The sequence below is a fragment of the Abramis brama genome (genome assembly GCF_963993115.1).
Source record: "Abramis brama genome assembly, chromosome: 2".
Classification (NCBI taxonomy): Eukaryota; Metazoa; Chordata; class Actinopteri; order Cypriniformes; family Leuciscidae; genus Abramis; species Abramis brama.
In genome coordinates this window covers 40,421,514-40,437,840 of record NC_139964.1, presented here as the reverse complement: position 1 = coordinate 40,437,840, position 16,327 = coordinate 40,421,514, and the positions used below count along the sequence as shown (strand labels likewise).

Here is a 16,327-nt window from a genome sequence, read left to right as displayed (position 1 = left end):
AGGGAGCAGTGAAACACCTCTATATTAAGAACAACAGGGCAGTCAAGATCTATCAGCTGAGGCAGGAGCTGAAGAGTCTGAGGCGGAGGTTCAAGGCAGCGACAGAGGAGTAGAATGGACCTCTTGCAGAGGTGTGTAACATCTTCCACAAGAAGCTTGTAGCCTTGAGGAGGGCTGAGTGGCATAAGAGGCAAAGGAAAGAGAGAGCTAGGAAGCAAGCTGGCTTTCTAGCAAATCCATTTGGACTTACAAAACATCAGCTAGGGCAGAAGCGGAGCGGCCACCTTACTTGCCCCAAAGATGAGATTGACCACCACCTTAGAGAAACCCTTAGTGATGAAGCCAGAGATCTGGACCTTGGCCATTGTAAGGCCTTGATCATTCCACCGGCACCAACTGTGGAATTTGACAGTAAGGAGCCCAGCTGGAAGGAGGCCCAGGAGGAGGTCAAGAAAGCAAGAACAAGCTCAGCCCCAAGGCAGAGCGGGGTACCTTATAGGATTTATAAAAAAAAACTGTCCAGGGCTACTCAACAGGCTATGGAGGATCTTAAAGGTGATCTGGAGGAGGGACAAGGTAGCATACCAGTGGAGGTATGCGGAAGGGGTGTGGATTCAGAAGGAGGAAGAGTCAAAGAACATTGATCAAGTCAGGACCATCTCACTGCTCAGTGTTGAACTATCTTGGAGTGGCATGAGCTCAGGAAAGGAATTATCACCAGATGTACCATTTCAGTGATCCTTTTTGCACTTGCTATGAACATGCTAGTGAAGTCTGCTGAGGTGCAGTGTAGAGGCCACTTCTCAAAATCTGGCATCCGACAACCACCAATTAGGGCTTTCATGAATGACCTAACAGTGACAACAGCATCTGTTCCAGGTAGTAGATGGATCCTGAAGGGCCTTGATGAGCTGATAACTTGGGCGTGCATGAGCTTCAAGCCAGCAAAATCCAGATCCCTGGTGTTGAAGAAAGGGTAGGTCACTGAGAAGTTCTTCTTTACACTTGGCAACACTCAGACATCATCCATTATGGAAAAAACAGTTAGGAGCCTGGGGAAGATATTCGACTGTAGCCTGAGAGACACGACAGCCATCCGAACCACCAATCAAGAGCTAGAAGCCTGGCTAGTTGCAGTGGACAAGTCAGGCCTACCTGGCAAATTCAAAGCTTGGATATATCAGCATGGTATCCTTCCAATGATTCTCTGGCCTCTTCTAATCTATGAGGTCCTGATCACCACAGTGGAGGGCTTTAAAAAGAGAATCAGCAGGTTCTTAAGGATGTGGCTGGGACTACCTCGAAGTCTGTGTAGCATCGCCTTATACAGGAAAGTCAACAAAATGAAACTCCCCCTCAGCAGCCTAAATGAAGAATTCATGGTGACTTGTACTAGGGAGGTGCTGTAGTACCATGAGTCCGGTGACCCAAAAGTCTCTCAGGCTAGGATTGAGGTCAGGACAGGGCGGAAATGGAAGGCATCTGAGGTTGTGGATGATGCTGAGTCACGTTGGTGGGCTAGGTTGGTGGGCAAGTGGCTCAAGGAAGAACAGACCCGGGTAGCAATACGTCATCTCACTACGGCAAGATATGGAGGAAGGACACGAGATCTCAGCTCCAGGATGAGATGCAGGCATTGCTCGAGGAAGTGCGAGCCAGCAGTATGGTCGGGATGTGGCAGCAGGGAGCCTGGACAAGGTGGAAACAAGTAGTAGAGCGTAAATTTACTTGGGCTTAATCCAGGCTGTCTACGATGTACTAACAAGACCGTCAAACTTGTTTTGCAGGGGAAGGCAGAGTAACCAACTTGCCTTTTGTGCCTGAAGAAATGCACCCTGGAACATGTCCTAGCAGCTGTCCAAAATGACTGAGTGAGAGGCGCTATCTTTGGTGTCATGACAATGTCTTGAAGGCCATAGCAGACACCATCTCCAGCATAATTTCCCACTGTAAGCACCTTCACCCAGTGAAGGAGACCATCACTTTTGTCAGGGTTGGGGAGAAGGTAACACCAGCAGCTAAGACCACCTCATCTGGCCTGCTAACATCAGCACAGGACTGGGAGCTGAAGGTTGACCTGGGAAAGCAGCTTAAGTTTCCAGAAACTGTTGCTATAACATCGTTAAGGCCAGATATGGTACATATCTCAGAATCCTCCAAGTAAATTATACTCTTAGAACTTACTGTTCCCTGTGAGGACCGTATCGAGGAGGCCAGTGAGAGGAACAGAACTAAGTACAGTGAGCTGGTTCAAGAGTGTTGAAGTAACGGCTGGTGAGCAAGGTGCGAGCACATCGAGGTGGGATGCAGAGGGTTCGCAGCCCAGTAACTCAGCAGGGCCTATAATATGCTGGGTATGAAGGGGGCCAGGAAACAAAATGGCCTGAAGTCTGCCACTGAGGCAGCAGAAGTTGCTTCAAGATGGCTATGGATCAGGAGAGGAGAGCTGTGGATGGGGTAGTGTTACCTGGACACAAGTCAGGGCTTGATCAACCCCGGCTGGGTGGCCTGGGCGAGGGTGTCTGATAGTTGAAAGACCCAAAACACAGGTGACCCCAGGAAACATCAGTGATGTGTCCAGGTGCATCATAAGGTGATTATGCTAAAAGTAAAACAAATAAAAATAAATAATAATAATAATAATCACATCAAACACAGTTCAGTTCAGGCCTGAAGTGAGTGGCTGGTGAACAGTATGACCTTCACTCTATTCTTTTTTCGGTTCACCAGCCGCTCACTTTCATGTTAGTTTTTTGGGAGAAGTGGTTGACAAGATGATGAAATGCTACTGAAAGATGCATTTAAATTATTTGACACAAATGACAACCCAAAACAAATCACATATTTACACATTTGAGAATCACAATATAATATTAACTAGTTTTAAGAAATGTATGAATTTGCTGAATAAGAATAAAGCAAAAATTAAATGAAAACTAAAACGAGCATCTCGGGACAGGTTTTATGTGTCACCATGGAAAGAAGAATGTGATTCATTCTTAAAAAATGGTCACGTAAAAAAACATTAAATATTTTAAACGTGTGTGTGAAAGGGGTAAAGTTTAACTGGGTTGTATCCCAATTCTGAATTCTTAATGATTTTCAAAGGATCATGGTGCCCTTTTTATATGTCAAATAAGTGGTTTTGACAAAAAATATCTCGTGTCTAATTCATATTCAAGAATTGAGACCTAACTTTCACCAATTCAATGTGCATCATTGACTGGCTTTAGGCCTAATCTGGTAAATATCTCTTAATAAAGTCATTACAAATTGATCATTCTGTCCCGTTATGCTTGCAGACATGTTTAATCTCCCTTCATTGTAAGGGAGAAAGTAAGTGCGGAAATTTAGGGATAATATGACTCAAGACAGAGACACTGGGTCTAGACAGAGGTGTAATGTGATTTAGAATGAGTGGCCAAAGTGCCTAATCCTCTAATTCACATTTTTCTGTTTGGGTGTGTTAGTAGAATAGATCCATCACTTCCAGGCAAAATTATCAGGGATTGTCAAGCAAATTTGATCAGGGCGAACAGTAGTGCTCAGCCTGTCTGCAGACTCTCTACAGACAGGCACTCTTCGAGGATCATTACGTTAACTCTTTGACAACACAGATGGATAAGCTGATTATTAACTCAGTATTACAACACATATTCAGAAGCTGTCTTACACACAGACCGCTGTGCTGAGTGAGAATAATGATCACTTGTACACAGACCAAAATCAAAAGACATACTTACTGTTGTAGTATATGTTTTAAACTTTAAATATGGAATTTTGGCTAAGTAGAAGAGAGAATGACACATACCCAGACTTTGTGTGATGAGAATATGACGTCCATGACACAGTCTTATTGATAGACATTGTAATTAAGTCCTGGGTGTTGAGACAAAGGAAATTGCACATTCATCATATCAAACTGGCACATGTGGGTGAGCAATTTTTTTTATTTTGTTGAACAGATGAATCACCTGCTGGGGGCAGTGGATGTGACTAGCTTTAAAGAGCAAATTTTATAAGCATGCAGACTAAATGCGGTATTTGTAATATTTGTATTCTTCTGCTGTGGTTTTTGCCATAGTGTATTTTGTATCTGTTAATGATGTCAGACTCAAGGGATCCATTAAGAGTCTCACTGCCTGATTGTTGGTACTTTAATCTTGTAAGTCTCATTTCTTGAATCTTAATCAATTGCTTTAAGTTGACATCAACAACTTAATTGTGTTTGGGTGCTTTTTTTTTTTTTTTTAGCTGCTTATTGTTTTTTTGTTGTTGTTGCTGAAATTTATTTTCATACTCACGCTGTTTTGAATTTGTTATTTTTTTTCTTTTCTTTTGAAAAATTTACTGCCACTTTTTTCCATGCATAGTGAAAGGACTAGACTGGAGACTTAAGCTTCAAAAAGAATATCACCATACAATTATCATAGAAGTAGTCCATATGTAACCCCTACGGTTCTACTCACACCCGTCCGGGTGGGATTCGAACTGGAGTATGTTTTTTTTTTTTTCTTTAGTCAGTTACATAAAAAGGTAGATTGGTCTAATCTGAATCCGAAAAGTAAGCCCAATTAGCCCTAACTAATTGCTAGTTGGTCAGACTAGTTCTTAAGAAACTGTCTCAATTTAGCGGTTATGTTTATGCAAGTGGTCCATTGATTCATTGTGCTTTTGGAGACTTTTATAGTTGACCTAGTTGTCATCTTTTTTTCTCTATAGTCGTTCTCTTGGACACTACTGCTGTGCTGGGAGAACTAAGCTGGAAGACCTACCCAATGAATGGGGTAAGTAATATTTTCCTGTGACCTTTGTAACTTATACATAATTTCCCTTGCACTATGTACATAAGGTAAACGTACCATCAGGGCCATACGAGGTAGCAGAAGCGGGCAACCCCCACCCCTCAGTCCGTTTGGTTTAGGCCCTAAGGATGGGCTTGCATACAGTTATTTAAAAAGAGATTTCCCACCATACCCATTCAAACATTACTTATCTCAGGTTAATCCAATCCACATGATTCGTGTGAAAAAAAAAAGTTTCTTATAATTAAATTGAATAAAAACAAGCCACTGAGATGGCATTAGAGATCCGAAATGTACATGCAGAGAATTTCTTAGAAGGTAATTATTAACACAGGTCTTAATAATTCAATTTCACCTCCTTTCATTCTTGTGAGTACTATAGAGGGATTTTCCAAGACATTAAAACCAGTCAAAGGGCTAGAAGCAATTTGAATAAAGCAACCAAGTGTGATCTCGCAGCCCAAAAAGAGCTTATAATAGTAGAGCTACTACTATAAAATCAATTTCATGATAAAGAACAGAATGATTGATGCTCAGTCACTGCACTTTTTCTGAGGTTGACTATAACTACTAGTCCTGTCTTGAGCTGTACTAGAGTGGAAGTGTTGTAGTGGAGGAACCAGTCAGCCCACAGAGGCTGACTGGCTTTTTTATCATTTATTTATTTATTTGAGGTTGTGTAAAATGACCTATAGCCTATAAAATGATTTCCCAATGGAGTTGCTGTGCACATCTTCATATTAGTTCTGCTCTTACACAGGTGCTCATGATGTCAAAGAAAGCGAGTTCGTCTCAACAGTAAACACCACTTGGGGTTTCTTTTTTCCTGCAGTACGAGGCTGGTGCATACCTCCGATCAAATCAATAATTCATGCTATAATATCCTGGGTCACATACCTCTCCTATTAGTATTTACCACAATGTATTTTCCTAGTTCTCTCTGTTAGGTCAGGGTATGTAATGTTAATCAAATACTTTTTCGTTCTTTTCCCATAGCCAGATGGAACACACCTTTTCCAGTCTGGGGAGACTTTACCCGCCATTTAATTTGTTTTCTAGCATTAGGAGACCAGCATGTGTTTTGTTTACTCTGGCACAGACATATCCTATGGGGGTTCTATCTCTCTACCTATCTCTCTGCCTCTCTCCCCTCTACCTTCTCTGTTTGAAGGAACAGGTTAGTTTGTGCTGTTCCATTGTTTCGTTGACTATTCTCTTGGCTCCCCTCCACTGTAAGCTCTGCAGATTCTGTGCTGTAATAACCGAGTGTGTCACAGAGACCTGGTGTCCTCACGTAGTGTACACTGTGAAAGTATTATATAATGCTCATGCTAACCCCCATCAACAGTTCAGTGATACATTATATAAAATATAATATAATATAATATAATATAATATAATATAATATAATATAATATAATATAATATAATATAATAGTCACAAACCACAGAAAAAAAAGATTCACATTTAAATATATATTTTGTTTATTGTTTTTAAATGAAGTCTCTTATTTTCACCAAGGCATCATTTATTTGATCAAATTACAATAAAACATTAATATTGTGAAATATTATTACAATTTTACAATGCCACTGAACCATCAGTTTTCTATTTTAATATATTTTAGAATGTCACTTATTCCTTTGATGGCAAAGCTGAACTTTTAACACTGTTAACAGTATCATATGATCCTTCAGAAACCACTCTAATGTGCTTGTTTGGTGCTAAATAAATATTTATTATTATTATGAGGCTTAATATTTTAGTGAAAACCATGATACATGATTCTCTGATGAATATTTAAAAAAAAACAATAAAAAAAAAACATTTATTTTAAATATAAAACTTATAACATCATACATTTACATTTATTTACTGTCACTGTCACTTTTTATCAAAATGCATCCTTGCTGAATACAGGCATCAATTTCTTTTAAAATTATTATTATTGTTATTTGTTACCCGATACTTTTGAATTGTACTATATATAAATAATTAAAAAAGTCCCAAGTGCAAATATCTTTTGACAAAATAAGTTTTTGCTGTAAGAAGTTAGGCTTAATTTATTTTTATTTTTTTTATCTCATTTAGCTTTGCTCTGGTCCTGCTGTCCTTTTCAAGATGAAAAAGCTGTGACAATCATCAAAGAAGGTCAATTCATTTTAAATGAGTGTAATTAAAAAAAACAGTCAGCATGGTTACATTGCTGTAGTTACGATACAAAGACTTCTGCGTCAATCAAAGAGTGATTAATGATCTCTTAATGCTCTCTCGTTCCCGGTCGGCCATTTGAAAGGTTGACCTTTTCTAAAAAGGCCTGTCCGTCTCTTTTCAAAGGGAGCACAGCACTGGGACGTGAATGATTAATACATGCTGTTTTAGAAGTTGTGTCAAGATGAGACAGAAAGCCACACTTTTGAGTGTTAATTCCTTATCTGTAATGGGACTTTCAGTGACCTTCAGTAGGACAGATCTGGTATTTAGTGATAGATCACAACGGAATCTGGACCTCAACCATTCAAGCTCAGTTGGTCGATGTTTTATACCAGCGAGTTCAACCAGGGTACCCCACGCAGAGCAGGTTCAAGGGCATACTATGATTTTGCTTTGTTATACCTATATATAAAAAAAGAATTGATAAATTATAGATTAAAATACTTTTACATTTACAAAAAGATAAATATAACAACTCCTGATTATTATCCTGATTACAGTATATAGTTTTATACATTTTTTATAACATTTTATACATTTGTTTGGATTATGCTTCCACTTTATGGCTCTGAAATACTTCAGACAAAATCGAAGAATAAACTTGTGTGACATCATTTAGAACAAATTTAGCTAAAACAAAGTCTGTTTGGAGATAGTTTGAGATTGCCAAAGTGAAGTTTCTGAAAATATTGGCCTATGAACACCTTCAAACTACCATTGGTCCATGCAATTACTTAGTAGTTAGGTGAGCTCTGAGGCTGAAATTTTTTCCGATCCATTTCTTCTTTTCAGTCCATCGAGGTCAGACTTGAGTAAAAATATGATCACACTGGAGAGCTGCTTTAGAGTAGAAACTGATGTTATAATTCTAACTATAAGCAATACTGGCACTGTTTTATTCATATTTAACACTTTAGACATATATTCATCTAAACGCCGCTCCCAACAGTGTGGGCAGCATCAGGATGTTCACTAACAGTACGGTATATCGCTACAAACGTATTTCAAACTTCTCTTTAAGTTGCGGTCACGCTAGACTTTGAGCACACAAAATTTCCATGGACAATGCAATGTGATATGATGCCACACTCTGTGGCATCTTTTTTTAAAACATAAATTCAACACATAGCAAATAATATAGTGGTTTATATATATACACACACACACAATCTACTTCACTTTACTGCAAAAAGTTTGCATTCTTATAATTCAGCTAAAAGGTCACACTGTGACATATTGATCATCTATTAGCCATGCGTCTTTACGTGATACAGATTTGCAGGTCAGAGTTCACCAAACTTTTGCGTTTCTAGTCTCCCACATTTTTTGATTGCAAGGCAATGGAATGAAAAGTGCAGACTTTGCTGCGAGTATATTGGGGCCTTTACATATAGTTTCCAACTGGCCCGGACTGCATTCCCCGGATTCCAGTCCATACAACACATGTTAACACCATAGTACTAGTCTGATAATGTAACACCAGCATGTGCTCTCTGATATCTCCGTCTGATTCAGTGGTTCTTGATTTAATTCATAGAGTGTTACTTCTAATTGGCAGAAAAATAATTAAAAAAACAGGAGCTCCCACTGATTTAGAGGAACTTTTGTTTTCATCATTGCAACTGACACTAAACACAAAGCTTGATTTTAACTCTCGCCCACATCCTGAGAACATCTCTATTAACACAAGCAAGTTTTCCTTCTGTTCTACTCAGCCTTAGCTATTTAAGCTAAGCAGCATTTCGCACTCTCAGTCCTGATCTAAAAGTGACTGATGTGCTCTACACAAATCTGTTTTCATGATGTGATTCACTGATATTATTTTTTTAGCTGGGAATGTAAGTACATGACAGCATTGATTTTTTTCCAGTATATTTTCTTTGAGACAGCATGTAATCAAACAGGTGTGCCAGTAATTTAAAAAAACTTTGGACGGTTGTTAGCGTGATGCAGAAATCAGGTTAATACACTTTAGGGGTTTAAGTAAGCTGAATGAATTGAATTTATCTCTACTTACATATAACACCAGCAATTTACATCCAGGGGGGCAGGGTTTTATATTATTTTGAAGTTTCCCCGGGCGCCGCCATTGGCTAGTGGACCCCCACCTGCTGTTAGCTTCCCATTGACTCCCATTCATTTTGGCGTCACTTTGACAGCGAATAACTTTACATCTGAGGCGTTTAAAGACTCCATTTGTCCATTATTTATTTCTAAAGAAACACGAAAATGTATAAAAGGCTCCATTACTTTGTAGCTTACGTTATGGCCCCGTAGAAGCAATTTTTGTAAAAATAGGTTAACGATTGCGTCATAACCACACGACTCTCTGTCGCACAGTAGAGAATTACCATTTGGAAAGGAGGAGAAGCTCGCCGGAAATCGGGGGGACGTGGAGGCAAAGTGACAAAATAATTAATCAGAATACATACTGTAGCAAAAGTTTCTCCTGCTCCTAGCTCATGGACACCTCCTACTCACACTCTCCGTCTCTGCAAGTTTCGGAAGGGAATGATTTAGATTTCTCTTGACACAGCTACTAGAAGACAGACAGGTTGCTCACGTCACATCTACGTTGTCAAGCTCAGCTTGAGTCTGCGCAGTACACTCGACCCCCAGGAAGTAAGAGCTTCTAATTGACTTCACTTGTCTCTGTTGAATCCAGTGGGGTCGCTGTGTCCAGTTTATATACTGTCTATGTTTACATCTCTGATTCCACCACTAGCCCTATATACAGTATGTGAAAATCTGCTTTCAATTTATGGGTTTTGCAAGTAAAACTACCCTATTATTTCCCATAAGTCCCTGCATGACAAATCACATTTGATTATAATTTATATACAATTTTTGTTTCTTCTCAATTTGCCTATTTTGCTATCTTTAGAATGATTTATGCAACATTTTCAGGGTTTTTTTTGGTAATGTTTATTTAATTATTTTAGTTTTATACATGTTACACTGAAGGTGTTTTGTTTTTGTGTTTATGGTTACGTCTATACATCAGCGTTGGCCAAGTTTTATGGACAGGCCACTTAATCTTGTGGCTTTTTTATTTTTTACTACATGTATTATTATGGTGGTAATCAGTACATTTAAGGTGAGCATGAAATTAAAATTGACCGTAAATATTTTCTAAATGCATGTCATAGATATTATTGTGAACCATTTAATCCATGCAAGTGTTTTTATTTTTTTAAAATGTTTTGACCTTGTAATGTTTAATCAAAATGTCATAACTGGGCCTTCCAGTGAAACAGACTCTTTCAAGAATCAGAGCACCCGTAGCACACGTCATCAACTTCATTGTCTGAAGGAGATGTGCAGGCAGACCAAATGACGTGACAAAGAGACGCAGTGCCTCTTTCCCCTTCTCAGTAAACCATGGTTACAGTTGTAACTTGAGACGTTCCCTTTCGAAGTGGAACTCAACACTGCGTCTTGGATCAGTGCTATGGGTAAAATTACCCACTCCGCCATGCCATGTGGATGCCTGCCTCACTAGCTGAGAATATGCACAAACATAGTGGACATACCATACCTTGACTCAGATTGACTAATCTTGACAGATTAGTTTGTAGATTAGTTTGCCATCCAAAGGGGAAATATGTCCCTTGTCATTACTCAGACAGGCAGGCAGGCAAACAAGAGAAAGGCAAGCTACAGGTTGTCAATAACTCTCATTCACTTACTCCAAACCCCAAGGAGGCCATAGGGGAGCTACGCCCTACTGAAAAAAAATCTCAGTACACTTGGGGAGAGCAGCTCAACCCTGATTTAAATAAAGGCACTTCTCAAGGACCCGCCATAGCTTGCGCTTTAACATGGGTCAAACTAGTGAGGCCTATACAATATCCACCCAAAGGGGAGCATATATCCCAACTTCAAGGCCCAACAATGGTTGGGGATTGAGGTAAATTAAGTAGGGGGAAATAATTGCCCTACATACTCCATTCACCCTGAATCAACTCTAAGGGGGTATCTCCCAAGCAACCATCCGCAGGGGATATAGCTCAAATATAGCTCAACACTGGGAAACAAGATATCTCAGGGTATCAGAGTGGAGCAAAATACATGTCAGACACAGTCAAACTCTGCCCACAGCCACTGAACCATGCCATTCTTACTTTGTGGGGCATGTGAAGGGGGCAGGATGTCCTCAGAGATGTCCCCATTCTCCTATCTAAACTGAAGTATCTTTGCAGAAAATGTGCTGGTATACATGTATTGCAATCAAGCACTACATAGCGGGCATACTGTATGAAACAGGCGACAGAAAGACTCGTTTCAAGTTTTGTGCCAATTTGGCATGGTTGCTCTCCACAGGAGGGAGCCATGATGGTAATAGGGTCCAAACATGAAGGAACTCTACAATCTATCAATCTGGCCCTGGACCTAGGCCTCAGAGGAGCATACTGAACCACAGCATTGCTCTGGACTATAAAAGTGACTCATGCTCTTAAAGTTAGTCCATAATGTGTGCCTATATGCAGGTCCATAAAGAATGAGGGACATGAGGGACGTATCTCCTGGAAAACTCTGAAATCAAAGCATCAAGGATACAGAATTTCTCTTTCTCCTCATTACAGATGCATCTCCGTGGCAACTATATCAACCAACCTTTGTAGCACGGATGGCTAGATCAGGAGATAGTACAACCTTCATCTGTGTGTGGACAGCAGAGGGTGTGGATTTATCAATAGCATTCGCCTCAACTCTCTTAAATAAATTAATATCTTAAATATTAAATATTCCACATTAAACAGTTTCTGTCCTTTTTTGATATTATAAACTGACATGACAGTATTATAGATAGCATCAGGAGTCACGTAAGTAAAAGGACTTCACGTCAGACTCCTCCCGTGCTCCCTCGGGAGAGAATCAAGAAAGAACAAAGCTTCTTATCAGTCTTTTTCAGTCTTGCGGATGCACCATAATGAGCACATCCAGCTACCTTGAGGAGTCGAACATGCTCCACCAGTAGCTTTTGCCTTACAAGCACATACAAACAAGCATCTCCTGAAGACAAAAAAGGTTGATGGCGTGTGCCATGGGCGCCCTTTTATACTTCCGGGCACTCCGCTTATGACATCACGGGTTGTCGCCAGCAAATGAAACTGGAGTGTGTTTACACGTGCTTCAGACACCAGTCATGCTGATGGATTTCCCCATATAGCGTTGATCCAAGATGCAGTGTTGAGTTTGACATCAAAATTGAACGCAGCCTCTGCTTTACAGACAGTGAAAAATTGCTGTTGGTTCTCATTTACATGCTTGGTCGGCCTTGACACATCCTATGTTTGCTCTCAAGAACAGTTCGATGCTTTTCAGGTAATACAATAAATTGAACATTGAACAATCTGTTGATTTGTGCTGAATACAAGTGCCTGAATGTGTAAGTGCCTTTAAGTAAGCACTTTAAATCCAGTTTAACCGGGTGCTAAATGAGTATTTAATTGAAGACAGCATACCTTCTTTCTATGCAAATTAGGCTTGTTTTAGATTGCGATTTTTTACAAAGCTCAGCGAGATGAGGAAATGCTCCATGCAAATTGCATTCAGCAAAAGTTTTGGATGTTTTTGTGCTAATAATGTATTTGCATAATTCTTGTAGCGAATTGGGTGCTAAAACTATGCAGACAGTGTGCATGAATATCACAGTTATGAGGGAATTCCCCACATTATGTTGTGTTTCCTAAAGGAAACTTTGGCTGTGGCCATTCCAGTTGTCACTAGGGAGGAGAACCTTGATAACAGACAGAACGAAATGTCAAACGTGTCCCTTTGGTGTTTTCTTGGGATGTTTCTTGTACTGGAGTCATACTAACAAAAGAATGTAGAGATTTCTTTGTGCAGAAGGCTTCAGGGTGGAAGTAGGCCATAATGTAGTGTTGTTCTGGACTGTCCAGAGTGACCCTAATGTCACAGGTCCCGTTGGCCTGGCCTGCTCTTGTTCCCTTTGTCCTTTGCTGGTGCATGATGGAAGAGAAACCTTTTTTTGTTGGGCCATACACAGGCCATAAATGCAGTCTTTCATCACTGTCCACCTTTTGTGTTGCAGCTTCTAGATGTTAGATTTGAACAGTATCTTTCTCCATCTCTCTATCCACTGTCCCTCTTACTTACTTTCTTTGTTAAGGGTAGATGACATTTTCCTGTCTCACAATCTCACACTCTCACACTCTTTCTCTCTATCACTCACTCACTATTTTTCCCTTCCTCTCCTTTTTGTTTCTCTTATGAGAAACAAGGTTTTTATTTGCTCTTCCTTTTTTTTTTCATTCGGAAATAAAGTCATATCAGAATAGAGATTGTATCTGAGTCTAGGTTGTAAAACAGTCTGGGATAATGAAAGCAAAATAAGACAAAAGAGAAATTTAACAGGAAATTACCTAAAGGCATATTGATGTATGTCTGACTTTACACAGAGCTAAATGAGACATTTTTCATGTCCTTTTTTGTAATCCAGACTGCATGTTCAAAATGAGATTTCAACACCTTCAGATATCTTGCAAAAGAATCAGTATTATAATTACTGAAACGAATCATATATAGGAGTAGGTGAGATTCTAAAATTATAGTATTCAACCTTTGTGATATTTTTTTAATTTTTTTATGAGTTTCTGTATTTTTCATTTCCCATGCCCTATTTGTTTGTTTTTCATTCTTATATATATTGTTTTGTGATCTAGTAAACCGCTTTAATTTAATTTTGGAGTGACTCTGACTTTTTGTGTCGGTTACACTGTATAATAACTTTCAATAATAAATAATAAACAATATATAGATGATACAAACAAGCAAATGAATATATAAATACAGTGTTTGAGCTATGGGCGTTGCACAGGGTTAAGGTCCATGACACAGAAATGAATGCTTGTCATTCACTTGGGGTTTTCATTGATGCTGTTTGAAGAGGAAGTCAATTAATCAATTATCGAGTCAAAGGTAGTGTTGTTATCTCTCTCACAAAGCAATTCCATTACCCAAGGTTAATGTGTACTTAATAATTAAAAGATAATTAAACTCACACTCAAGCCTAATTGTATTTTCATTTGCCCAGGGCTCGTTTGCAATTGATAGACCCCCACAACTCCCCTGATAGAAGACCTTTATTTGGGTTGTATAAATTCTATTATGGAGTCTTGAAGTGTGCACTTTCAATGCAAGACGAGCAGAAAAATCAAAGCTTTAATGATCAATCCTAAGCTGGATCTGACAAACAGAAATCAATGGTAATAATGGGTGCTTTTAAGCTATTGAGTGTGCATATTGACATGCTAGTCAGTTCAGAGCCGTTTGCTGAAAAGGTTAATTTACAGCCAGGGAGGCCAAATACAGTCAGAAACAAGCTGTATTCCAAACAGAGGACCACCACTCACAGATTCAACTGTGTTTTTTATGTGTGTGTTGTTATAAGCATATTGCTTTTCATATGCATTACAGTATCTTGATGATTGCGTGTGGGCTCTTGTCAGCGGCTGCACAAGCTATATACCTTTTTCACAGTCAGTTTCCAAGTGGTGAAATGATGACAGATATCAAAGGAGAGTCAGGCATCTTAGACGTCTGCTGATAGAAACCATTTTTAAACCATTTTAAAAGCAATGATTCCCCCCTCAGCCCCAAGATGCATTTCCTCCATGTTGTCTCTATCACACCGATCTGTGCCGTTTTAGAATACTCCTCTGTGGACCCCTGCCAACTTAATGTGATGTGTAGCCAGCGATTTTAGGTTCATCCATCTCAGCCACTTTTATCAGTGCGTGTAGCATCTTAAGCCGCGTGCTGATATCTCATCCCCGCCGCAGTGTTCCTAGATGTATCCGGTCACTTTCTAGCAGGAGATTGAAATCACGCTGCTGCCTCCCCGTTCTTCTAAATGCCTCATTTTACCACAAAGAAAAAAGCTGATGAGAAACAAAAGGCTGGAAGGCAGTGGCAGGGTGAGAGGAGATTATAGTATCAGGACATATATCAAACTACCCAGAGTCAGTGTGCTGCACTGAGGTAAATTTATATCTTTCATGCCTTTATGAATAACATTATATGACCTGTCAGGAGATAATGACAAGTTTGCTAAACATTATCATCATCATTGAAGTATTATTCTTTTTTTTATCTGTAAAATAATGTTCGTTCACACTCCACAGGTTCCAGGGTATTTTAAAAAACCTATGAATGTACAAGACAATGACAATAAACAAATATTCTTAAGTAAATATATATATATGTATGTTGTTATATATATATATAAAAATCCTGGTCACACCAAAACCAATTCAGTTACTTAAGACCAAAAAAAATAAAGGTCCAATACTAAATTATACTAAGAATGCTGCAGGGATGACGTTAAAACCCAGACGACTAATTTGCCACTGTTTTCCCTCTATATTTTCCTATGGGGTTTTTCAATTTATGAGTGAAATAATGTAACTTTACAATACTTCGATGTTTTGTTCTACACAATGACGACACTTTGGGGAATCCCTTCAGCGTCAGCGCTCCTGAAGTCACATGTGCAACTTAGTCCGATCCTGATTGGTGCAACGTCCGCTTGCGCCTCCTGGTCTCTTCGGCGATGCTGTTAGCTCTGTCGTCGTGAGATTTCAGGAGGCAGCGAATTACACAGCGAATTTAAAAATCCACCCGCCACAGTGACTTTTTACCAACCAGTTTTTTTTTTTTTTTTTGGCCTCATAAAAGGTGAAAAAAAAAGGAATTGCACAAACATTTGTTCTTTAACTTGTAAGAATACACATTTAAGTGCTGTCAAGTTATTAACGAGATCCTTACAAGTAATAATGACTCTTAGAATACAGATATAGACCTAGTGCAGCTCGTATGTAAACAAATCACACGCGGCTGTGTTGATGGCTGGGCAGCTGTTAGTTACAGCGTTCAGGAACCGTTAAGCAGAACTAAATTAATATTGTTATTACTGGTAAAGTTACTGGGTAGGCATTTTCTCACCGGTTCCCAACTCCCAACATCTGTGCAACTGTCATTGTAATGTAGCTTATGTCAGCGTTGCATTATCTCATCTCATCTCACCAACAGTTTAATACTTAACTCACATATTATTCAAACGTAGTCAGAGAAGGGCCTCATCGTTCTCTCCGATCACATATACGTTCCGAAACACTCAAACTGCGCTGCTTTCACAGATGCTTTCTGTACTCCAGTAATGTGCCGCCACATTTTTAGCTAAAATCCAACGAAATGGCTGACTTCGTTTCAATGTCAAAGAACAACTGTCGCAAATAAATAACAAAAAAAAACCGCAAAGACCCGGCCCCTTTAGTTACTG

General features: G+C 39.3%; 1 protein-coding gene across 3 annotated transcripts in view; it reads left to right on the top strand.

The window, feature by feature from the left end:
• Positions 1-16,327, top strand: part of epha6 (eph receptor A6) — a gene marked incomplete at its 3' end in the record, with an annotated part of 149,676 nt that overhangs the window by 12,757 nt on the left and 120,592 nt on the right. For all 3 annotated transcript variants that reach the window (XM_084098966.1, XM_084098967.1, XM_084098968.1), the window contains exon 2: positions 4,723-4,787. In XM_084098966.1, coding sequence (XP_083955092.1) covers positions 4,723-4,787 — 65 coding nt within the window. The remainder of the gene's footprint in view (positions 1-4,722; positions 4,788-16,327) is intronic.